This window comes from Apteryx mantelli, chromosome 2, assembly GCF_036417845.1.
Source record: "Apteryx mantelli isolate bAptMan1 chromosome 2, bAptMan1.hap1, whole genome shotgun sequence".
Lineage (NCBI taxonomy): Eukaryota > Metazoa > Chordata > Aves > Apterygiformes > Apterygidae > Apteryx > Apteryx mantelli.
The window spans coordinates 116781663-116807882 of record NC_089979.1 but is presented as its reverse complement, the minus strand read 5'-3'; the positions used below and the strand labels follow the sequence as shown (position 1 = coordinate 116807882).

Below are 26220 nucleotides of genomic sequence, written 5' to 3'. Positions count from 1 at the left end.
AATAACAAGAAGTTGTTTTTCTGAGTATTTCATCCCATTGTCCATTCTCACATAAGCAATGAGAAAAAGTTCCCAGGGGAGGCAACAGAAAAAAAGAAGTTGTAAACTACACCAACAAAGTGTATAAAAGCAATTCAGCTGCCAAGCGTGTTCATGGAAGGAGAACCATAAAGGTAAGAGCGAACACGAGAAAGTCACAAAAGCAGCTTCCTAGTTTTCTCCTCTCCATCAGCATGGAAGAGTCACAGATGTATACGGATGACTCCCAAGAAGAAACTGAGTATAAAAAAAGTGTGAGTAATAATTCTGTACATGTACCTTCATAAAAAGAAGCAAAGTTCTCTTAGAAATTGCCTAGCTTTCTATTTCCCAGAGTAGGAAGAAAAGCACTTCACAAGGTATTATTACAGTCCTGAAAATGTATCAGCCATGACATCTTTCCATCTCTTCTCATAGATATACAAAACTACCATACTACACAGAAACTACCATATTTTAACAGACACATGGTACAGTCTATTGCCCTGTCTCTCAGAACATCTAATGAAAGATGTTGCCAAGGGAGATAATATAAAATATCTGATTTTGTCTATAAGGATTTTTCTTCTCTCACAGCTTAATAAATAGCATCTTGCCTTTTACTTAACATATCCTACAGCTAAGGGATATATTTATTTACTGTTTTATTCCCTCACCTTCTCCATTGCTCATAGGAATTGGTGAAAAACAGTTTAGAGTATTAGTTCAGGATATGTATGCAGACAATCATTTTGACAACACTATAAACAAAACTCCTAGAAGGTATTATACAAAAAGAGATAGAGAAAGCACCTCACTGTCATTACTAATGTTGGCTATAGAAACAAACATTTGTCACCTAGAAATGATAGATATTTTGTAATGTAAAAGCCCTAATCAGTATTTAACAAAAAAATAAAGAATACCCTCCAGAAGATATCCAGTCCCCACTGATGTCAACAGCAAGACTCCCAACTAACATAAGAGGGAGGTGGATTAGAATTTGATTCATGTCCTTCTCCAGAGTCTCTAAATTAAAAAAAGGCCTTGCAATGGCCAGCAACAACTGTATACTAAAGACCCAATTCATTTAGAAAAGAAAACAAAAGTCATTAATTAATCAAAAAAAAAAAAGATGACTAGATTAATTTGAAGGGACTTCAGGTGTCCTCATCTGCAGCTTCCTTGCGGCGCTGGGTCCGGAAATGACGCTCAATATTTTTTGTCACTTCCCTCTGCAAATTTCTGTTGTTAGTTTTTCCAGCTGTTCTGATCCAAGGATGCTGAAGCACTTGTCGTGCTGTGTAGCGCTTTTGGGGATCCACTATCAACAGCCTGGTTATGAGGTCTTTTGCTGCTATTATGAAAGACAGAAAAGGAGGGAGGAGAAAAGTGATGTGATAATGCAGGCAGTTATACCTACACAAAACATCCTTCTCATTTTTCCTATTAATTTTACCATAGTGACTTTTGCGGCTACCCCAGGAGATATCCTAGCAACTGGATTTAGAACTACAGGCAAGAGACATCAAATCTCCACCATGTCCCTTACTGATACATTTCTGCCCTATAGAAAGAGATTTAAAAAGGGAAGGGAACTTAATCTGGAAAGTATGCTGTAGGCATCAGGCTAGGGGCTCTCATTCACAGGAATCAGTGTTGGGTATCTGATCCTTCAAAGAGCATAAAAGTTGTAGAACTCCAGTGAGAAAGAGGTTGGGGGTGGGGAGAAGGGAAGGGGGCTGTTTAAGTTTTTCAGGGAGAGAGGGGTTTTAGGGTTTTCAGTTTTGAAAAATGCATAAGGACACTATACTAGCCTGTGGGAGAAAAGAGATTACTAAGTGCAGACCCCATAGATTTCAATGGAAAATCCACACAGAGTTCTTTAGAGCAAGAATTTCCTTCTCAGGTTATCAATCTAACATACGATTGTGGTACCTTTTTCATGGAGGCAATTCATACAAGCAAGGTGAGGAAAATCCTTGCTCTTGCCTCAGAAAGGGAGTAATCAGTTAAACCAATCATACCCGATATTCACATTCACATTGATACTACCAGAGGATCAACTTCAGATTTGAAACAAATACAGATTCACACAAAACAGACCTTGAAGACAACACCAAAGTTCACCAACGTCTCTGTTCTGTCCAAAAGTGGAATTTATGTGTCCATACCATTCCAGGGAAGAAGTCTGTCACTTCTCAGGTATGGTATAAACGATGACTCTTACCTGCAGAAATATTGTCCCAGTATGGGGAAAGGAACTCATAATGACCCAGCTGTATAATCTGAAACAGCTCTTCTTGATCACGTTCCTGACTGCGAAAAGGGGGAAAACCGCAGAGGAGAATGTAAAGGATCACACCAGCTGCCCACATATCAACTTCAAGCCCATAACCTTAGGAGAAAAAGACAAACCACAGGCTAACTATCTTTTACCAAAAGTCCTGTTTTAGAGAGAAAAGTCATAAATGGTAGGAAACTTTTTTCTTCCATTCTCCAAGAAACACAGAAGGTTGTTTCTTGAAAAGATGAGGTCAGCCAAAGAATGAGTGGCTGGTACACCATGTTTTCAAGCTGAGCTGTACTGTTTGTTAATAACTACAGCTCTCCCAAAGTCCCTCTCTTCTTCAACACATTCTCTGTCTCACAAGGCCAGTGTCAATTGGAGCCTAATTGAAAAAACACAGCTTTTATTTGTAAAATAGTCCTTCTCAGATTCTCTTCCAAAAAAGCACTACGAAAGTGCCAAGTTTCCATTGAAACAGAATATAACTGGAGATGCGCAACCCAGCTCCACAGAACAAGAAACAGAAATAGCTTTGCTTGAGTCATCAACAGAACTGACTCTTTTCCAGGTCTGAATCTTTTTGGATATGAAATTGCCAAACCTTCTTCTGATTTGAACTACGTTTGGGGTTGTTATGTAAGTATGGGATATATTTTCACAATCTTTTTGCATCATTATGGGCCTTGGAGTTGTTTGGATTGCAAACATGAAATGGGGGTGACTATCCTCAGGTTGTAAGATGAACTCTTCCTCATTTACCCCATTTCAGCAATTATTTTCTATGGCATTTTATGTCTTGCCTGCTTGAAAAATATCACATTTACGTTACCATAAACTTTAAAACCGCAGATACGACTGGTGTCATGCTTATGTTTCTCAAAAGCTAAAAGGTTTTCTTTCCTTTCACAGATTATACTGCTAGCCCATCTCCTACCCTGTAAAGACATATCGATAGGTTGAAGCATTCTGGAATATTTCCATGATTAGAAAGTTCAGAGTAATCATATGATTTACTAAAAATTATAAATATATACACTCACCCTTCTCAGCAAGTATTTCAGGGGCAACATATGTTGGTGTTCCACACACAGTAAATATGGGTTTTGTAACCTGCTTTGCAAGGCCAAAATCTGCTAGTTTCAGTGTAGTAGATTTATCTGCATTATGCTGAACCTATACACAACAAAAAAAATGTACATATTTAGTCCAGATTCATTTGAAGACATCAAAATATAAAGGAAGCAGTTAATAATAAGCAGGAAGAAGTAAGTCCTGAGAGTAATGCTTTCAAGTAAATCAAAATGAAATGGAAACAGCATTTTGATAAACAGTATTTAGAAAGTTGTTTGCGTATACTAAGTTGGTGTATATAATTAAGAGGAGAAGCAATAAAGGAAAAGGAAACTTTGTTCTAAAAGCTCTGGCACACTCTAACCTCCAAGAAATGAAAAGGTAGGAGGATGAAAAGTAAAGGAGAGTGAATTCAATGTTAATTTTCTTCCCTTGTGAAAACAAGTTCTTCTTTCCCTTTGGAGAGAGGAAAGCTGTGAGCTTCTTTACGCTGAAACGTGATATTCCCAGGTAAGTTACTGACTTCACAGTGTCACCCAAAAAGCATAACTCCCTCATAAAAGTCTAATAAAAAACCAAACAACTCTTCATTTATTTGCAAATTATTCTGCTACTCTATCTGCTGCCCTGAAAACAAGTATGAGTCACAGTCATTACATATTAAGAGTTGGAGTAATAGATCCAAGTGAAATATCCTCCTAAATGTGTGTCTCTTGCAGTTCCCATCTCCTACATCCACCTGGAAAGTAGTCAAAACACTTCTTCCCATTCTAATTTTGTTTTTCTTTAATTTGTAATGTGGTCAATGAAACATTATTTTAAGAAACAAAATATTCAAAGGTCAAGTCATGAACAAGATAGCAAGGTAATAAAACATATCAATATTCTTAATACTGGTGACTGATATTCCAACATTCTTTAAGAATTAAAAAAGTGTCATGTTGCTTTAAATGAGAAATTGTCCATCTCTGTAACTACAGGGAAAAGACCTGCAGTGAACATGTCTACAAGAAACCCAAGGAAATCCAGACTCACAGGTTTTGAAGGGACAAGCTGGAATATGATACGGCAGACATACACCATGCTTTAACACTTCACACTTTGCCACCAGACAGTGCTTGAGATGGCCAAAAATTCAAGATAGTCTCTGTTATAAGACAGCAAAGGGCACAGATGGGACAACTGCTCTCCTACATTACAGCCAAATAATCCCTGCTTGTCTTCTTTATAGCAATTATGAACACTCTTCTAGTTTCCAACCAACAAAAAGTTTTGGGGTTTTGTTGTTTTCCTAAGAAAAAACAGTTTTCAGTGTGAAACTGAAAATAAAGTTTACTACAGGCAGGCAGTAAAAACTTTTGCTGGAGAAAGGTAAAATGTAGTAGCCATCTTTTTATTTTTTAAAAGCAGACAACTTCATGATGTTTTGTCATGATGTGCTGTGAACACATCAGCTGAGAAAAATGAAAAATAAATTATATAAAGGTAACAGTTACTTCCTAGAGAAGCATCTATACACAGAATTTAGATTTGAAGCATATGAGTAATAGTGGTAGCATGCTAAAAAAGTTACAGTGGAAAATTTCAATTTTATATATTCTATGAATATACAAGTATGAATATATTTTATATTATACATATAAAGCTTTTAAAATTACACAACAAAACTGTATCACACAGATTTCCACTAATATCCTGCATGCTATCATTCTAAGACAAATATCAGTTTTATGTTTATGTAAACATTTAGAAACCAAGGTGGGTCACTGGTCCTAATCCCAATCTTACCAAAGTCAGTTGGGAACATCTGGTTGTCTTGCTTTGTGAAATACACTTATACTTTTTCTTTTATCAGGACATCAAACTCTAATCTCTCAACAGAGCACAAGGTGGCAATACTGCACTGTCTGTTCTTCCAGGACAAAACCAGTAAGCTTTCATTTCACATAACAACCAAACTGGTAGGCACTTGGGTATATTTTTATAGCTTCATGACAACTGTTTCAAAGAAAGCGTGTAACCTGCCGGCATGCTTGAAAACCTCAGCCCAGAGCTCCTCAGCATCTTCAGCAATACTATGCTCAGAACAACTCAAACTCAGCTCACGTGGAGTGAGCTCAGGTGAAGGATCCCAATCCTTGTACACTCCAGTCTATCCATTCCATTGCCTGGCAGCAGAAAAGCATGTAAATTCTTTTCAACACAGAAATGTATATGCCACTCTGAAACAAAAGGTTCCTAGGTCACTTTTGTTTCTTCTGAGGCCAGAGTACTTACTCACAGCAGCATGACAGAAATCCAGAGCCTGCTCAAGAGAAATCCAACCATGCCTCCCACACCTACAATATGCACTCTGCAGAGCCAATGTGAAATGGCGCTAACAAAACAAAAATGGTAACATTAGATGATCATACTAGCCTCCCGTGATGCCTAAAAAGATACCTATTAAAGCATCTGCACTCAAGACAAAGAATGGTTCCAAAAGCCCATTTAAAAGGCCTGCCTTGTCTTAACTACCTACAGAGTCAGAGATAAGGAGGAACAGTATTCAGTACACTTTCTATAAGCAGCCAGTTTAGGCATTATAAATATTTGTGTCCTTCAACTGTAAGGGAAGTGTCTGGTAGCCTTGGACTGCAGGCAGTCAAAACTGCTCACCACTCTCTCGAATGCAGATGCCATAATGGGATATTTGAATACTGTTTTGTATTTCTAACTAGTCCAGCTAACCAGACTAACCAGTCTTCCACCTAGAAGATTTTAATACAGCCATCTCTAATAGAAAGCCAAATTCATCTTCAAAGAAGGGGCAAACTGATCCTTCTTCTTTCTCCTGCCTGCTGATGACTGCCACCTCTTCATGTTCCTGTATGTTTTCCACATCTACACTGTGAAATTCAACAGGACGTTTAAGATGGCGATTTATAGCATAAATATTCCTCTGTATGCAAATACATAAGGTAGCACAGATTCTTCACATAGACATCATGATAGCAGGACTTTTGTATATTAGAAAGAGATACTCAGAGCTAAAGAGAAAGCACTGCTTATATACTTGAGTTTCAGACTTCTCTTGCTGCTAGCTAGAAGAATACCTCTATGAAAAAATCTTACAGAAAATTCCCTGTGTAGGCTTATCATACTGAAAGCTCCTGACAGGCAACCGGTTAAATAGGATTTTAACTCAAATGCATTTGGAAATCCCTGACAGTGCTTTGTGTATTTGTAGATAGTATCACAAAACTGAAGTTAAACGAGAGAAAAGCTAAACTTGAAGTTCTCATATATGAAAACTTAGAGAAAAGGAGAAAAAAGAGGAAAAACTCAAATGTATGAGAAGCTATAACAGTTATATTATTATTTATAAAGCCCAATGTTAAACACAGTTACCATACTGGCATGTTTTGGAAGCATCAAGGAGATAAATTAACAATCACTGATACAAGAAGGGGCAAGGTTGTGACTTTGGGTCTTTTACAGCCATAAACTGGAAAAACAGCCACCGCACTTTGAAACCGATTTCTAACCCACAACTCAAGAAATGTCACTTCCAGTAGAATTAAAAAGCCCTTTAGCCAAGAACCTCATTAGAAAATTCTGTTCCTCCTATGCTCCTCCAGGTAGCATTAAAGAAGTGACTGGCTTCTTTTGTGGGGCTAAATACACCATATTGCTCATCTTTGGTAGCAAAGGTTTTATTGTTAAACATCTAGTCCTAAATCAGGTGACTGTGTTAGCTGACAGGAGGGAGTCAGAGCAGCTGTCTTCACACCAGCTGTCAAACAGATTTTGTTTTTGTAATGCAGTCACCACCCTTCTGCCTCACAGTTATGCTGCAAGGAGCATGGAAGTTGCTGGCAGCCACAGCAGTAAGAGAGGGAGGGGGGAACAAAAAGGGATAACTGTGGATGTTATAGAAGTATAATAACTAGAGGACAGTTCTACAAGAGGAACAAGAGTGAACTAATTAAACCAGGTCTCCAACTCTGTCCTGTGTGAATAACCTTACATTTCATGAGACATCAAAGTGTATTTCCACCTTTCCTTCTGTGGTAGGTAGAAATAGGGTTTCCCTTCTTTCCCTGGCTGCTTATTCGCATGAAACTTGTAGAAATATTTCTTCCTCAGATTGCTGTTCTGTCAACTCTGATGGAAATTAGCCAGTACGCTCAAAAGTCATTAGGAGCAGGATTAGACTTTCACACATAGCAGGTTTATAGCAGACAGACGCATTGCTTTAGGAAAAAAGACTAAGGATGTTTTTTCTTCCATTCTCCATTTGCTAGAAAGGTTTAAGAAATATGGAAAAATTACAGGCAAGAAAGAGAAAGGACAGGATTCACCTGACCAAAAACAGACATCCAAAATAGGATAAATGATTCAACAGCCTAATGTGTGTGCCTATTTCTTTTCACTATGTACAAAGAGAGCCTAGGAAAGCTAGCTCAGACTTAAACATCTACAGAGCAGCAATCTGAAGTGAAGTGAGAGGTATCCCACAACCCAGAACAGAAAAGGTGATGTTTCAGGATGCCAGCACTTACAGCACTGTGCTTCCTCTCCAGTAGACTACCCACAGCCCCTGACCTGCCAACACTGGATGAGCCCATGAATTTTTCTTCAACGCTTGTTACTGTTCAGCTCTGGCTGACACTTTAAGATTAGCAGCAGCAGTCCTTCCTACTCCGTTACTGCTTCAGTGACTCCAAGAAGTCAGAAACAGCACCTTTTAGGTCAGAAAGACAGAAATCTTCACTTAGATAACTTGTATTTACTAAGATGCTTATTGGATAGCACGTGAAAACCTTGCTAAGTACCATTCCCAAACACTGTGATTAAAAATACCCTTCTGAGAAGGATTCCTTACAGAAGGGACCTGTGCTGCTGGACAGGGTTGGTACAATTCCCACACCTCTGCACTAAATGGCAGGGGTAAGTTCCACTGGAATATCTACAAATAAGCAAAATACTATCAACAATTTATAACTTCATTTGACTTGTTGAACTTACTACTTACCTTAATTTTTCAATGGGAAGCTTTATGTAAACTACATATAAGGTAGGTGTTCAGTCACTTAGCAGCAAGGGGAAACTCCAACAGATAAGTCTTTTCGCATTCAGTTTGGGCGACCCTGATGATAAAGCAAAATACCTACAGGCCAGGAGTAAGTTTGTCCCTGCAAAATATTTTCTGACATGTATGTTTAGCCAGAATGGACAACGTGATTATTCCAATGCTACAAAACTTGCCGCTGCCCAGGAATCTCTGTTTAGCAGAGAGTCAAATTAAATGTGAAAACAATCTGAACAGATCTGTATCACACCCCTCTTTCTGCTTACCTGCGTCATTGTGATGATTACACATTATAAAGGGAAATAAAGCATCTGGTCTCAGGTGTTTCACATGTACCAGTTTAATTTCAGTAAAGAGGAAGGAGCAGAGCCTGGTTCAAAATGGAAAATTCTTCCAGCCTCTGGAAGAGCACCCTTCAGTTCTGAGTGAAGTCTTGCTTTCACATCAAAACAATGAGCATGAAGGCAGGGCCTAGAAACACAATTCTTTCCGCAAACCAACCACTTGCACTCTCCATCTTTTCTTTACATGCAGCCTACATACCAATAATCTTCTTCAGACTATCCAGGTTGCATAGCAGGAGCTAGTATACATACTATTGGTTGATTAAGAGATTCAGGAGCAAACCTTTCACGCCCATCCTTGTCCAATCTCTGCTTATTCTACAAGCTATGCTGTCTTTTTTGTCCAGTAATTCCCAGTGATACCTTCCCAATATTAATTCCATTAAAGAACTGAATGGCACATAAGACCAAATTGCCTATAACCCATTTTTGGCTAACTGTGATCTTCCACCAGCAGATCAAATTAGATTTGCAAAAACATGGTCTCTATATGGTCCAAATTTTGGAACTTTAGTGCAAAAGCATAAGACATAGGATTGGCAAGGGAGCTCATGTGAGTAACTCAACTGATTTCAGTGCTGAATGCAAAGAATGTAGCCTCGGAAATGTGTTGCAAAAAAGAATTTTGCTTTTTGGCACAAGGGTTGTACTTGGGCTGACTTTAGTGCTCAGTGCTATAATTCACTGAAATACTCATCTTGCAGTTTCAGATTATTACAACCAACTGCATCATACTTCTGCTCTTGAGAAACAAAATCATCACAAGGCAGAAACTGCTACAGGAGAGGACTAGCATGTTGGTCTGCAGAATGTGACTGCAGTTAACAAAGAGAGCTTCAAATTAATAAGCTGAATTGGCAATTTTAATACATTCCGGTCTGCAAGGGAGATGCCTTATGATTCAGCACTTGCTTCATGCAAAGCATTCAAGCTTGGATACCTAGAAGTCAGATATTAAATAACAGACCTGATTTCCAGAAATATGCAAAAATTCACTATGCAAGAAAGCCAGGTCACTTACACATGAATTTCTATCTGCAGGCACTACTATCAGCAGTGTACAGCAGATATATGCAAAGCAAACCAGAAGGCTACTTTCACTTCAAAATTGTACTCTTTTTTTCCAAACTTTACTGCTACAGTACCTCTTCTCTGCACTGTATTTTCTTAAGAAATATCCAAAGATCCATAACAAAAAGAAAAATAAATCCAGCTCTTGCACATATATATTGTTAGTGCCAATACTTACCAAAAGATTCTCTGGTTTGAGGTCTCTGTGAACAATGTTTTTGCTGTGAATATAAACCAATGCTTCGCACAGGTCAGTGATCATGACAGCAGCATCGTGTTCTGTGAACTTCACACTTTCTATGATTGCATCAAATAAGTCCCCACCTGGGACATACTCCAGGATTAGATAAATCTCAGCCTCTGTTTCATACACTTCAATTAAGCTTACTATATTGGGATGAGAAAGACTCCTGATGATCAGAATCTCACTTTCCATCATGTCCTCCTTCCCCTTCAGCTTGGACTTATCAACAATTTTCATGGCATAGATCTCCTGGGAGATGCAGTGGCGACATTCCTTCACCACTGCAAAATTCCCATCCCCAATGGTCCTGCCAATCTCATAGTGGTTTTCCACATCAGTTCTGCTTTTAATAGCATGCCTCCGGCTTGTGTCTTCCAGTCCCTGAGCCTTGTTTTCCTCTTTATTCATTCTGCGCTCTCCTGCTTTTTCTGGTCGTCTCACGTCATTGTCCCTGTGTAGAATATCCCCCTCTCTTCTGGCACCCTCCTCTTTAGTCCTTTGCCCTTCTCTGCCCTCCCTGTGTATTTTCAATGGTTTCTCTGCATCTTTTGGAGTATCTTTCATTAGCCAACCACTTTGGTTAGTTATGCAGCTACTTCCATTCTCTTCCTTCACTTCACAAGTTACCTGCCGTGCTTCTACAGCATTCTTCTTGATTTTTACTACTCCTTTCTCATGGTTTTCATGCCTCTCTAGACCCCTTTCCTTCTCAATGCTCCTTTTTTGCTTTTCCAGCTCTTCATTAATGTTCCTATGTAAGTGCTTCCATGTCCTCCTACAGCCATTATCTTTCAGTCCAACTTTCTCAGCTTCCAGAGAAATTTCTGAAGATTTTCGGCAATTCCTGGCTTTTGCATTCCTTTCTACATGGTACCTCTGACATGTGCCTGTGTTGAGGTCTCTGTTCTCAAATGAGGTCTCAGCCTGCCTTTCCTTTTGTAACTTTTGTCTGGCCTGCCTTTCCCATTGACACTTCTCACATCTCGTTACTTCCTCTGAACTCTCTTCTATTCTTTTCTCAGGACTCTTCTCTTGGTTACAGTGCCTCTCACCTTCTCGGGCTTTTCTAGAAGGCTTCACCCCTTGCTCACCATCCCAGCTTTCTCTAGTCCACTTTTTTTTGGTTTTCATCTTTCCCTCTTGCCTTGTCTTGGCTTGACTTTTTCCTTCACATCTGGCTATCAGTTTGGGAGACACGGCATCACTGCAGTTCTTGGCAACTTCTGTCTCATCAAAGCCACTGTCCACTTTTGAAGCCTTGTCATACAGCCTGCTCTTCAGTTTTTGGGACTGCTCCTCATTCTGCTGAATTGCACTGACAGCATAAGGATTATCCGGATAAAGTTCTTGTATTACCAGTTCCAGATTCTTCAAAGTGAGCTGCTCTCTCCCCACAGCTATGAAGGCGTCACCATCCCTGAAGAAGTCAGAAACGCTTCGGATTTCTCTACCTCTCAGATTGTAAAGCTTTCTCACACGGTCATTCTTCCAGCGTGGAAATCCCAGAGCTTCTGAAATGTCAGCTATCAGCTGTTCAAAAGTCTGGACCGATCTTCTGTTCAGAAGCAAGGTTATCTTTCTGAGTGCATGTCCACTGGGTTTCACCACAGTAACAATCCTTGGCTTCACAGGGCTATGCTCTGAATGTATTGTGTGAAAACCATTCCGGCGATTAAAAAATGGTGAACTATAACTATTTGCACTCAAACATGGTTTTCCAAAGTTTCCTTGATCAACAGAAGAAGTCCCTTGTAGTTTCCTTTCCTTTACTTTTGAACTTGGATTGTGTGATGTATGGTCAAACAAGCCTCGATGTCCTAGAGCAAACAAACAGCAGAAATATTATTCATTATCCATCATCAGATGTCTCTGAGTAATAGTATTCCATGCATCAGTGTACATGGTCTCAAAGTCAGGATACATGCATGCAATGTTTATAAAGCACTTAAACCGCCATCAGGGAGTAACTCCATATACATGCAACTACAAACATTAAGTTTGTCAGAAAATACACACTTCAACAAATACCGCACACATTTTATGACTGAGAGACACTATTCAGATAAATATATTGGAAACAAATAGATCCTTCTCCTGTATCTCATCAGTTTCCAGCAATCCTCAGATATAGGGTTACTCATGCCAGAATTCTATCCAGAGGGTTTAACATCCTGTAATGGATCCAACTTCCATGAACCCACTCCATTCCATTTTGAACCCAATTGCAACTTTCACCACTGCAAACCCTGAGGCAACAAGTTCCACAATTAAATTGCATGATGTGAGAGAAATGAAGTACTTTTGCTTTAAAACTGCTACCAGATGGCTATTTGAGTGCAGCCTTGTATTCTTAAAATAATTATCTTGCTGTTCACTTTTCCTGGACCATTTATTTACTTTGTAAATTAAGTAAATTTAAAATAGGGGGGAAAAAGGAAATTCCTTAAAGAAAAGTACCACTTTTGCTATAATTTTATAATAATGTTTGTAGTACATTTAGTAACAATATAATTTATTTTTTTCTTAAAAACTCTTTTAATTCTGTTTGATGTTGAATCATGGTTTTCTGATATTGTGCTTTGACTTTTTTATTCTAAAACATATGTAAAAGCAAAAAGTCCTGAATCCTCCCCAGGCACATTTGCAGTTTTCCCAGCAGGATTTCATCTTGAAACCCCAATCAACAAATAAAATGGCTCTATTCTTCACACGTAATTCCAGAAAGGAAGAACTGAAAACCTAATACATAGTTACAGCCAAACCAAGTTATAACATAAGTCACTATCTATATACAAAACAATGAGCTAAGAATAATAACACTATCTTAAATACTCTGATTTCTTTCACTTATTAAGATTAGAACTTGATTGCAATGGAAGTCTTCAGTCATAAGAAATAAACTTTCATAATGAGATCACACTGAGCTTCCAACTCCATTTAATGGTTTTACAGTTTAGTTGGCAACAAAGATTCAATATATTTGAACTAAAAGGATGAAGCCAAAAGAAAGTAGCCAAAATGATTATTGGACCATTGCAATGAAATTCCCACACACAAATGGCTTATCTTCCAGAGAATTCAGCCCATTTTTACACAATATTATGATTTAATAGCCACAGTGTGAGAGAGTTCACTCTCATGAACATTCTTCTTGGTGCTAGAGTTAAGATACACATGTTCAAGAGCTCTTGCAGGCTTAGGCCTATCACATTTTGGTTTTCAAATGCTGAAATATCATCTTCAGTATCTCAAGCTAGATATTTTTATTTGTGCCTTTCATCAAGTCATAACAGAGTGAAAAAAATATGCCTTCATACCTAGAATAACAAATGAAAGGGAAAACTACTTTCTCCCAACAAGGGCTGCAGCATTCATTCACCTTTCCTCAAAAACAGCCTATCCAAAAGGCAACACAGAGTCTGAGTGGGGAAAGTATGACATAGGAAGACACTGTTACGAATCTCCACTCTGATAATGGCTTGGTTTGGTACTGCAATGATGGAGACTTCTGAAACATAAGCCTCACCAGCTAAGCACTTGCCTTAACTCTTGTCTTCATTTTCTCCCTTCTGCCAAATGAGAGAGAATTTTTTTCTCCAAATAAATATTACAAAGAAGCCCAGCTGTCAACATGCTGATTGAAGACGTAAGCATTATATAAGAGCTATGTGTGACTAATGCTTGGTGGTTGTACTGGAGCAAGATATTTCTGTCTTCATTCTACTTTTTAAAGATGATCTCTTGTTATTGAAAGATGACTACATATGTGCTAGTGATTTTTCAGTATCAGGTATTTACATTCTACTCAAATAAAAGCCTACTCTGAATGGAAAAAAAAAATCAGATGTAATAATAGTTCTCTGAAATCTAAATGAATTCCACAATATGTTGGTTACCAGGAACTGCTGAAGCTCTGAATTTGATCAACATTTTCAGATTCTTGTGTACAGTCATCAAAGCATTATCTTGCTTATGGGAACAGTGCACATTTTTCATCTTATAATCTTGGTCCAACATAAAAACAATGCTGCACTAACAATGACTTTTCCCACAGATTATGTTTCTCCAAGCTATGCTGCTATTATCACACCTTTCTACAAACACAGTCATTCATTTTAAGTACCTGGCTGCACTGTTGATTGTTTCAGTTAACTGAGTATGGATAATGTTTCCTTTCTTTACTAAAGCAGTTAAGCTTTAAACAGAAAACAGTTTAATTTTTCTCTGTAACTAATGGCCTGTAAGCAATTGTATTTCATTAATAAAAACAATCCAGGGATGTGGTTTTGTACATTTTAAACTGGTTTAATTCCTAGACAAAAATAGTTTGACACACATCACAAATTTTAAAATAATCATTTTAAGAATAAGAATGAATCTCACACCTTTTTCTAACATGAAAAAGGAAGTTACATAAATACTTAAATAAATGCATATGGATATCTCCTAAACTTTTCTGAGAAAAAGAAGAAGTGCCAAATTTTGTCAAAGTGGTCAAAATGACTAATCTATATAAATACCACATAAATTAAGAAATTAATTTAATTTGCCTGCGACAGCTATACATATTAGTTATTTTCTTGTTAAGATGCATTTATTTTACCTGATACATTCTTGTTAAAATATGAAGTAAGCCCCAATCTTTCCTGAAAGTTCATATACCTAAAGCAATAACAAACATTTCTAAAAAGCTATGAAAAGATCACGGGCATATACATACACTCATACATACATATACATACAATCCTATAGCTATGGGCAATCCTATAGCTACAATTTATATTACTTCAAAACCTTGCTTCCATATTTATATAAAAGTAGGAGAGGGAGGAAGGGGAGATGGGAATCAGAAACGCATTTCAATGAGTTGGAGTACTGACAAATGATACACTGGTGAAAAAATGACTGGAAAATGCATTTTTTTCTTTTAATGTCTTACTGAGATCTAATGGTTGAAAAAATCTGCATGTTTCTTGTAAAGGCTAATATGTTTGAATGCATGCAAGTCTATTTTTACCCATATACACTTCTATCTATATGTTTGTGTTTCACCAAATGTCAGTATATAGGATGATGCAAAAGCTGAAGAAGGCAGAAAACTGTGGGAGAGCACCAAGGCAGAGGAGGGTGCTGAGGGCTATTGCTATGGAGGGGAAGCAGCAGGGCAGCCTGACTGGTAAAAGGCACCATGGATCCCACCTAAGCTGCACACAGCAGCACTGGAAAAAGAAAACTGAGACTTGCAGAAAGATACAGAGCTCTGGATGAGGAAGAACATGGTCTTCCAGGGGCAAATTGATCACACCCAGCCCCTAGGGAAGCAGGAAGGCTGAGACACACGAGATTTGCGGGCCTGAGCAGGTAGTGCGCATGCAAAGTTCAGCCATCTGTTGGCCAGAGCACAAGGGCTCCCTGAAGAGAAAACAGCTGCTGCAGCAAGCACAGTTTCTGAGGTACATTTTTAATAGCCAATTCACAAATTCATGATAATCCTACTGAAACCTACTGAAACTGAAATCCTACAGACAATCCTACTGAAAACAAAACAAAATTTCCTCTAGCAGACCTTTCCTTGGAGGGTTTTGGTTCCCACTCTGGAAGTGGAATAAGATAAAGGAAATTCAAGGCACTTCAGCTCTGAATAAGGTGTGCATGCAAGGCTCCAACCAAACTATATCTTAACAAATGGCTACAGCCCTACAACACCAAGGTTAGTATGTGACCTCTGGCAAACACCATATCATTGCAATTAATTTACTGCTGGCATTTGCCCTTCAAAACTTATCCTTTCCCTTGACCAGTCTCTAAGTTTGTGCATATTAATTAAAATGTTTCCACTCATCTTGCATTCCTTCTTGGCTCTCCCTCTTGAGATCACAGTTTCAGTAATTAACTGAATGGTTTACCCAGCAGCTAATTCTGGTATCAAGTCACAGGTTGCAGTGGAATTAAATTTTTACAAAGAGTATTACAACACAATTTAAAATTGAAGGGAACACTGAAATAGGATCTAGTTATGGCATCACTTTCTGTGAATAAGATGGTTTTATTTAAGCCCTGCAATTTAGAAGGCCTTGGATCAATATGAAAGCCTCCACTTAAAAAAGCAGTTGTGAAAACTCCCTAAAACATTAGTAGGGTTATTCATAAAAGTAAAGTTGCACATAACAGAAATGGTGTAACTGGGAGTGTTTTTGACATATCAGTCCCAAGATAGCATAAACAAAATGTTGTTTCAAATGGGAAGTGAAAGAGCAGAACCAAAAATTTTTTTTTCCTGAAGCCCCAGCAATTCTTGTTGAGGGCATGCAAAACAACAAAGACGACAGAAAGAAGAATCTTAATTGGAATCCAAAACATTTTATTTATGTCAAAGTATCCACAAGTATCTCAAAGTAACCAAAGGAGAAGAGTCTCTCTGGACTGCCTTTAGCTCAGAGCAGCCAGGTATGTAATTCACGCAGTTAACAGTACTCATCACCAGTCAGCCGCAGGATGTAATACGAGTCCTCTAGAAGTATACTATCTTAATCTCCTCTTCTTGCTGTAAATTATTAAATGTTGCAACTTTCAGGGCTAGTGCACACTGTAACTGCCCGAGACTGAAGAAGAAGTAGTATGACAAGTCTGATGAATGTACTAAATTAGTTGCACAGAAACAATATATGATCACAGGCATCCTTTTACAGTGAGTAAATTTTACATGGGCATCGCTTACAGCCCTACTTGTTGGAAACATAGGCCTGTCAGTCCAGTTTGGAAAGGTTCTGTCCAAATATACAGGACATCAGGTGAAAAGATTATTTTTAAAATCTATATATTTATTATAGGTATGGTTTGTCATAACATCCATTATGATGGTTGCTGACACTTCCTCTTAGAGGAACCATTCCTTAGTAGCTTATAATATTTTCAAGTTTCAACTATTTGGGATAGAATCTAGTACACCAGTAACTGCTTAAAGTTGATTTCTCTCTTTTTAAATATTTCAGGTGAAATTGTCTAGCCTTTCTAGGAAAAAGGCTAGATAAAAAGACATTGTTTTACCAGGTTCAAAAACACTGGTGAGTTTTTCTCTAAATAACTATAGCTGAGGGTGCGGAAACACCCCCTCCTTCCTTTCCTCCTGCTCACCCTTGCCTCCTTGCCATGCTTTCCAGACATTTAGGACAGAGATTTTGTTTGAGTTAGGATGGGCCTTTACTTCAGCAGCAGCAGCAAGTAGTCACCCCATGTCAATTTTATCCATATAAAATTTTACATAGAAAAGGAAGTCTAATTTCACAAGATCTCAGTAAGAGACAATGCCAAACTCAGCAGGAAAATCCCCACTAGTTCCAGCCTGAGCGAGCTCAAAAGGCTCACACAGATCAGAGGCACGGTGTATGCCCTTGAGGGGCAGCTCAAGCTTCAAAAATTTCTCTTCCCTTTTAACAGCTACTGAGGCACATTGATAAGAAAAGGCTGGACGGTTGAATGAAAAGTTTGGGATAAGTTACAGTGGCTGGAGCCTCTCACAGGGAGACTGAAAGTTAATAAGGGAAATGGAGGAGAATGGAACTGGCTTGTCAGAAGGGAAGCTGGAAGCAAACAAGCAGCACAAGGATTTGGCTAACAAAAGAAACGAAGACTATAGACAAATACGTGTACAGGCAGATAAACAGGACTAGGGAGAAGAGAAGTCACTCAGTGCTCCAGTGTGTTGTGAAAGATGGACTGGCACCAGAAAAGAGACCAGGATAAGGAATTACTTAAAAGACAGGAGATGAGGAGCCCTGGCAAAAGGACTAAAAATGGAAGTCAACTGGGGGAAGGCAAATGAGACAGAATGGAGGAGGAGCTGGGACAGGAACCTAGAACTTGCTGGGTGAGAACAGAAGGGCTGGGAATAGGAAAGGAAATGAGGGGGGACATTACTCTTCTGGGTATCACTCTGTCCAGAATCCAAACTGGCTATAGCAGTGCCAGTGCCAGAACTGAAACAGGAATGACTGGAGATCTGGACTGGGTGGATAAAAGAAAAAGAGAGGGCTAAGAAGTCACAAGTGAGGAGGAAAAAGGACTGGGAAAGGCTGCAGGAGATGGGGCAAATAGGGCCATATTTAGATACTGGCTGACAGCAATTCCTATGAACTTTGCTGACAAAGTGGAAGCAGAGGGAGACTGGAAATGGGAACCAGTAAATGTGAGGATGGGAACAAGATGGGCCAGGAAGTCAGGTTGGACCCTGAGCTTATGCAAAAGGACAGGCTTGGAAGCCACTAACAGAACTGTCCTCACATCCCTGGTCTGCTCTGTTGCAGTTCTTCATAAAGGACATCTACCTCCTCCTGTTGTCACTTACCATAGCAGTTCGCCTAGATTATTTTTTTAAAAGAATAGAGAAACTACATGCACACGAAGAGATAGCTGTACTAAAAGAACATCACTAAGTTCATTATTAAGAGAAGACAGAACTAAAGTTATCAACACAACTTCAATTCACCATCTCCTTGCATAAAAGATAGTTTACAAGCACATAAGGTTTTTCCTTTGGCCCCTTCGGGCCACAGTGGATCCTCTTTAACAGAAAAATCAGCATCAGGACCATGCAGTGAAAAAGCCTGTTGTCTACAGAAACCTTATCTCTCCAAGCACAGCAGTTGAAAAGTGTGTTGTGAAAGAATACAGAAGAGGAAGAATGTTTTCTCAAGGTAAGGGACTACAGCTTTAGAGAAATGGATTTTATCCCAGACACTTCCACAGAGTTTCTAAGCAATTGACTTAACCTAGATTTTTCAGTGACAATTACATTCTGGTGCCCAGAATAATATCCTAGGACCTGATCTGCAAAAGTATTCGATGGTCACAGTTGCAACAAAATTTGCTGGAAGCTGTACCTCAGGCATATAAAGTATTATAACACAACACATACAAAACACTAAGTCATCCCAAAATTGCGGGCCTGGATATCTCAGATTGCATTCTTCTCTGAATTAAAGGACTTTTGACCTTAATTTTTGCACCTTGACTCCCACTCAGAAAAACATAGTTAATGCACTCTCTTTAGAGCTATCACAAAGATGCTAATCCATGTTTGTGAAGTATTCTGCTCTTGTAAGGATAAGCATGACAGAAAAGCCCAAGAGGAAGTTAATAAACCATATTCACGGCAGGGTTCAAAAAGCATGCCATGAAACGCATGAACAACTGGGGCAAACAGTGAGTTGATGCTCATTACATAAGCTTTGTCCATCCTATGCACCAATGGAGTCAGAGACTCTAGGGAAAATAACAACTGATAGTGCAATTAATGGTTATATCATAATGCACACAAAGCAGGGCAGGGGGGAAGACAACATCACTAATCAATAGTTGTAAAGGCTTGACTTTGTAACTTCAATAATGTTGGATTTTAAGTACCTGTTCTGACAGAAACACATTGGTCAAATGATATGTGCTCAAGACATATTAGACAGTGAGGCAAATACAAATTATATGATGCAATAAAACAGTACTGTAAATCATCTGGTCATCATAACCGTGGTTTCCTGAACCAATGAGATAAGCACAATCTAAGTATTTTTAGACAACTGAAGTGTATTTTAGCAGACAACATCAGGAATTACCTATCACAGTATTTGCAAGAATTATTAATTGCATTATCTACTGCTGCAGAATGAAAACAAAATTACATCCAGTATCATAAATACTGCTCATCAGTGGGAATCTTTCAAAAACAATTTTAATACTGTCACAATAAAAAGGGAATGAGCTTAATTTCTACAACATTATTTCTTCTACCTTTATGGGCAGCTCCTATCGCATTCATGCCAGCACATCCACCTCCAATTTATATAAATAAAAAGATATATTATTAATGTATCTGTCTTATAAATATACAGTTTTAGTCCTAAAAGTCCTATAAAATAAGTATGATGGAATTCCAAGTTCATTATCTTTCACAATTTCACATCAAGCATGCTTAAATTTGCATGGAGTATTATTTTTCCTTTAACTGTCAGCCCTGCAAACTCAACTGTGTGTCAAGTTGGGTTCCTTCTTTCCCGCACATCATCAACAGGACTAAAGTTTCTCCCGGCCAAATTACGTCTTGTTCTATTAAGCGAGCTCCAAAACGTCAGCAGTCAGGAAAAAACATCATTAAAGACTAGTCCTAGAGGACACAAGCAAGGGAGAGACACACTTCTGTATCCACTCCCTGCCCTCACAAGCCCCTGGCATGCAAGAAGACCACTAAAACATATCTGCTGACAGCATGTAAAAAATAAAAGCTTTTGATTTGAAGAATAAAATAAACATCCATTATGTCATGCAAACTGGAAACCAGATATCTCTAAGTCTTTCAGCCCCATGAAGGTCCATTCTCATTCTTCCCCAGTTTTTCAGGCATTCACTCTAGTCCCTTTCCCCCTCCCTCCCGTTTCAGACTCTCCTTTTCGCTGCCAGTTTTGGTATATGGATCCCTCAGTTTATGGGAGATGCTAGAGGGTAAAGAGTACAGAGCGGCTGCAAAGCAGACAGATGCTGTGGCTAAGGATTTCCTCAGGTGGGAAGGGCTGTCTGGAGGGACAGCCTGGGTGGAAAACCTTGCAGCTGGCTGGACTTCAGCTGAGGATGGGAGACCAAGTGATCCCCACACTGGATCCCTTGCTAGAGCTAGGAAAGCTACGGATTTTTCCATTCTGAAGATGGATGCTGCCTCCTTGTCACCCACACCTCCAGTGCCAACCTGCAGTGATATGCATGTAGGAGGCTCAGCACACAGGAACACGCGACTGTATTTACCATATTTGAGAACCATGATGGATAAAAGACATTTAGCAGCCATTCTTCCTTCTCTCTCCTCAAAGAAAATGAATTCAGCTTTTTCCTTTCCTCTTTTTTCTCCTTTTTGCTAAATATTCAGAGCCTCCTTGCAGTCTGCCCTGGCCTTCTCCCACCTGGCTCCCCTCAGAAACTAAGCAGTTGGGGCCAGACTGCTGCAGGGCAGCCTGGTTTGCTTTCTGACAGTTTTACACTCCCTTTCCCCATCCATCCATACTGGTTGGGCAAAAGTTACCTTCCTATCAGCTCATCTGCTCCCCCTGCAGGTCCACAGCAAGCCCACTGTACAGTTTAAGATTTTCTAAATTAAGCCATTTGTAATTAAAAAATAAAATATTTACAGCAAACACATATGGCTATTGCCATGTGTTAGTGTTAAACTGAGCTGAATCACCCCCAGAGCAGCAGATGAAGGTAAAGATTTCATGTAGTCTGGCAATGAGTCACAAGTGCCATCATTTTTACTTTCTTTCTTTCTCTCTTTTTTTTTTTTTAAGAGAAGAACCCCACTTCCATTATTTTTTTTCTTTCTGACATTCTAAAGGTAGCAGATTAAAAAATGAGCATAATGAAACTCCTTTAAAGAAGTATACAGATGCATAATCTGTAAAGATGAAGTGCACTGCACATGAAATGAAGCAGTGCATTTGGAGATGTGAGGCTCAGTTTAAGTTATTACCCTGCATAAAACCAAAAAAGAACATGATAAAACTGCTCATTTATTTCATTTCTTTCAAAGGTGACAGCCCTGTGTATTTTATTGGTAACAGCTATGCCTGCTTTTTGTAGTTTGACAGGTTTAGGGACGGTCCCAGTAACTAGGGAAGCGAGCTATGCAATCCAGGACCTTCCATCAAGAACATCTTTCAGGAGAGGGGCAGAACTAGCAGAAGAAAAGAAAAGCATCTTACACAACTGCCACATTTGCAATTATCCATCTGTTAAAGCTCTCTGTGTGTTTCTCATGGTTCAGTGTCCAAGGAGTTTCACGTTGATGTTCTGGACTCCTGAACTATCATATATTTCAAATTACTTATTCATGCTTCATCACAAAGTAAGTTTTCATTGCTTTTTAATCCTGTTAGCCAATGCTGTCTCAATGGAAGGAGCAGGATTCTGCTTATTTTTGTATCAGATTTTACTTGGATTGCTTCCTAAATCTCAATTTGATGACTAATCAGTTGCAACTGAGCAAAACCAATGAAAATTAGAGGGCTTGCAGAGGTGTCACTGAGGGTTTAATTAGGCTTCTAAAACCTTTATTACTAATAACATTGTTGCATAACTGAAGAGAAGACCCAGCTAGAGTCTGATTCTCTGTTTAGTTTGCAAAAGTGGCAATTATCCAAACATTTTACTTGGAAATTTAGCACATTTAAGAGATGTTAACTCACGTGTAAGAGTGGAATTTCCAATCCCATTATTACAGATCCACTTTTTAAGAAGAGAGTCATATATTAAAGCCAACATTGCAAAACCAGTTGTTTTGCACCATTTATAAAAGAAATTTTTTTTTTCTCCAGGCAAAACTCTAAGCCAGTGCTAATTATATTTAAAAGCATGATGACAAGCAGAAAGCTCAGAATTTTCACACTACCAGACATTTCTCAGCATTTCTATTAAGTACATTATTTGGTGTGATATGAAAACTAAAAAGCTAAAATATACGTGCAGGCTAGCAACATTGATCGAGTGGGAGATGGTGTTTTCAGAATGATTACTGAAAGCTTCTAAGAATACTTAGCATAGGTAATTGTTTTGCATTCTTATAACAATTAGACTGAGAGAATTACACTAATAACAGAGGGAAGCTGGTAAATGTACCTGATTTCCATTTGCAGTGAAGACAAATACCAAAACCTCAAATTCACATTAGAACTAATTGAGGCAGTAGCTCCCCCTGCCCTTTTTCAGTCTGCTTCCAGGATCTAGTGGACATTTTCCTAAAGGAAAGACCACCTACCCTGAAAACAAGGAAATCCTGGAAACAGCGTACTGTAAAAACTCACATTCACCTCTTTCCATTTCTACATTTTCAGCTCTAAGTTACATTGAAGCTAATTAAAAGATTCACATTGCCTTCAGTGAGAGCTGGATCAATCTAAATGAGACTGCTGAATGTTCCATAATGTTCTAGTGCTCATTACATTTACAAGAAAATCTACATTAACACTGATTTCAAGTGTTGTTAAATATTTAGGAATCATCATGTCAAAGCAAAAGAGGGAATACAGTGACAAAACCCCACTCCATTAGCCCTAGAACTGTTGGAAAAGAAGGAAGGACCAGCTTCCAGATCTCTACAAACCTAGAGCTGTAGAAAGCAATGTAAAGCTAAGTGAGCTTAGAAACTGGGAAGTGAATCCCACACAACCTCCCTTAGTCACCACATGTGGAAAGTCCCACAAACACCAAAATAGAGAAGCTGGGTAGGACATGACTAGAAAGCACTGCAGTGCAGTCAGATACAAAGTCTATCGTGAGACTACTAGATAAAGATATATTCAAAACTCAGATTAGCATGCCCAAGTCAATTAACTTAAGACAACATTGAAGACAAGGTAACAGTAGAACAGCTCAACTTCAGGGTCTTGAACATGTGCCAATCACTTGAATTAAAACCAAATTATCTTATCTGTGCTGACACTTTAAGCCCAATTAACCAATTCAGGTTAACGAACCATGTATGGAGATTTACTACCAGAGGCTAGCCCTCAGCTGACATGTCCTGCAAAAGCTTTTATGGGGAGAGTAATGCCATATCTGTAGATCCACACCCATTACAATACAAGAAAGGTCTAACTCTGCAGGATCAATTCTATCTAAAGAACCGCAGCACAGCTTCCTCAACTATAATATGCAGCCGCCTCTTGAGAAGAGCACAATGGAGTTGCTGTTGAAGACGTAGTGGCTGCACTTGTACTACATAAACTAGTTGTAGTGTATTTTGTAAGCTTTAGATCACTTGACAGCTGTTTTGTGACTGTGCTCTGCTTCTCAATATTTCAAGGAGTGAAACTACATTCAGAGTGTACAAGAAAAAAAAAACACAAGAAAGCGTTAAGAGGAGGGATAAAGAAAAAGAATACCGGGGGGGGGGCACTTGTTTGATACCCATGTCATTAGAGAAGGCATCAGAAAGTTTTCTACTACATTTGAAAAATTCATCAAGTTTTTTTGGGGGGTTGGCTTTTTGGGTTTTTTTTGTTTGTTTTTTTTTACTAACACCACATTCCTTTTTTTCTCTTGTCCTTTCTTAGTTGACAGGAAGTATTTCCTTGGAAACCATAAAGCAGAAGTGTTTTTTTTTTCCTCCCCTCTTCTTCTAATTTGTAAATGCTTTTCCATGGCTCCCACTTACTCAGCTCCAAAGACCTTTTAAGTTGCTTCTTTTCTTATCTACCCACTTCTTTGTTCTTTTGCTTTTATTTGATTAATAATTTAACTGATATTTTTTCAGACCAGTCTCCATAGAAAAGTATACTACATGAAACACACAACTCCAAACATTGCAAAAGAAATTGGATCAAAAGCTACAGGATAGCAAAGGTATAATGAATTGCAGAACTTGAACAAGGTTTTTCTAAATATGTGCATATGCATATATTGTTATTTATATTATGAAGTTAGTAGCAAAAATATGCAAGATAAACTATTAGATTAACCCCTCACACAATACAGGTTGAAACCTACAGGCTCAGAGAAGGAAGCGAGAGTTTGTTTACACAGTTGTGAGGTCTTGTTTAAAAGAAGTATTTCAGTACACTGTGTAGCAAAAGCTTCAAAATACAGAGCTGTTTCCAAGCATAGCCTCTCAGAAATTGAAAACTGTCCCATTAGGTTAAACCAGTGGCCCATTTAGTCCTGACTACCGAGGAATGGAAGAAAAATCATGCCACACAGTGAAAAGTTACAGAATAGTCTTCCTATACATATCCATTCTGTTATTAAACAGGAGCAAGTGTAACTGATTTCACTACAGAAGTCAGGGTATGCAAGAGCAGAAGCGGCATTTTGTGCTCCATAAGGCACAGCTGGGTGGTTTGGCTACCGCACCTCAAGGCATCTACATTCGACACTCAGGGCACAATAGCCTTCCCCACCCTTTAAGCCTAAACCTGTAACCCACATAGTTGCAACTGTAGTAATCTCCAAACTGAACACCAGGTGAGAGAAAATTCAGTCTCTAAATGTGTTTTAACACACGGCTGTGCAACAGCTACAAATCTTTGGAACAAATACTGTTTATTTTTACACAGCATCAGTGCTATCTTACTGGCCTATTAGCATTTATTTCAAGTGAACTATACTCACAGCAAGTATTAGAGGACTGCAAATGACTTCTCATCTTTGATTTTTATTGCAATACACATGACCCTGTCCATGCCTTTCAGAATAGTAAACAATGATTTAACCTTCAGATTATAAAGCTTGCTTTTGTATCCTCTACAGTTGCTTAGGTGGTCTCTCAGCCTGGGAAAAGGAAGGTTAGCCTGACCTCCGACAACTCTGTATGAAGCAGCAAAGAATTATTCTCCTTTTAGTAGCGTCTTATTCTCCTTTTAGTAGTATTTTGCTCCATTTCCCAAAGGCTGTACAAAACTCATTAGGTTTTCTTATGATACAAAGCAGGGCGACTTCTCCTTATTCCAAGAAAAGCAACTGAATGTTGCACAACCCAGGTGATGAGCACAGCGGAATAAACATCCCAACTTCGCATCTTTGGGGAACACCTTTTTAAAAGATTTTCTTGTCTTTGAAGCTGTTGCCGGAATTCAGCCACAGCTGGCTTTTCCCCAGCTCACCCCGGAGCAGAAATCACTCTTTCCTAAGTCACTCTATCCTAATTTCAAGCTCAAATGCCACAGAAACTCTCCCCCGTCCGTCGCGGCGAGCACCGCCGGGCTTGCACAAGGCAAGCAGTGCTCGCTCCCTGCTCACGCACCCTAGAGCAGTTAGGTCAGTAGTATATACACGCAACGTTAACACATGCAGTAACATATAACGGCCAGGGAGGAAGTTTCCCCCGCCACCGGAGCCCGGTCATGCCCCCCCAGAGCCGGAGTCCGGCTGCCCCCAGCTCGCCCGGCCGAAATCGCCCTCAAAACTCACGCCAAAGGCCGGCGTCCCGCCGCGGGGGAGCGGGGCAGGCAGGGCGCGGGGACGGGGCGAGGGGGGCCGCCGCGGGGGGCGAGGGAAGGGCGCACTCACCCGCGCAGTGGCCGTAGGGGCAGCAGGAGCCCGCCGGGGGCTGCAGCGGGGGCGGCGCGGCGGCCGGCAT

At 39.2% G+C, this 26220-nt stretch overlaps 1 protein-coding gene across 1 annotated transcript; it reads right to left on the bottom strand.

The window, feature by feature from the left end:
- Positions 1–1114: 1114 nt before the first annotated feature.
- DCLK3 (doublecortin like kinase 3) lies at positions 1115–26220 on the bottom strand. The gene is made up of 5 exons (XM_067292448.1): positions 26151–26220; positions 10047–11929; positions 3349–3481; positions 2249–2416; positions 1115–1375 (listed from the first exon to the last, which is right to left on the bottom strand). Exons 1-5 carry the CDS (start codon positions 26218–26220, stop codon positions 1179–1181), a joined length of 2451 nt encoding a protein of 816 aa, XP_067148549.1. The 3' UTR covers positions 1115–1178.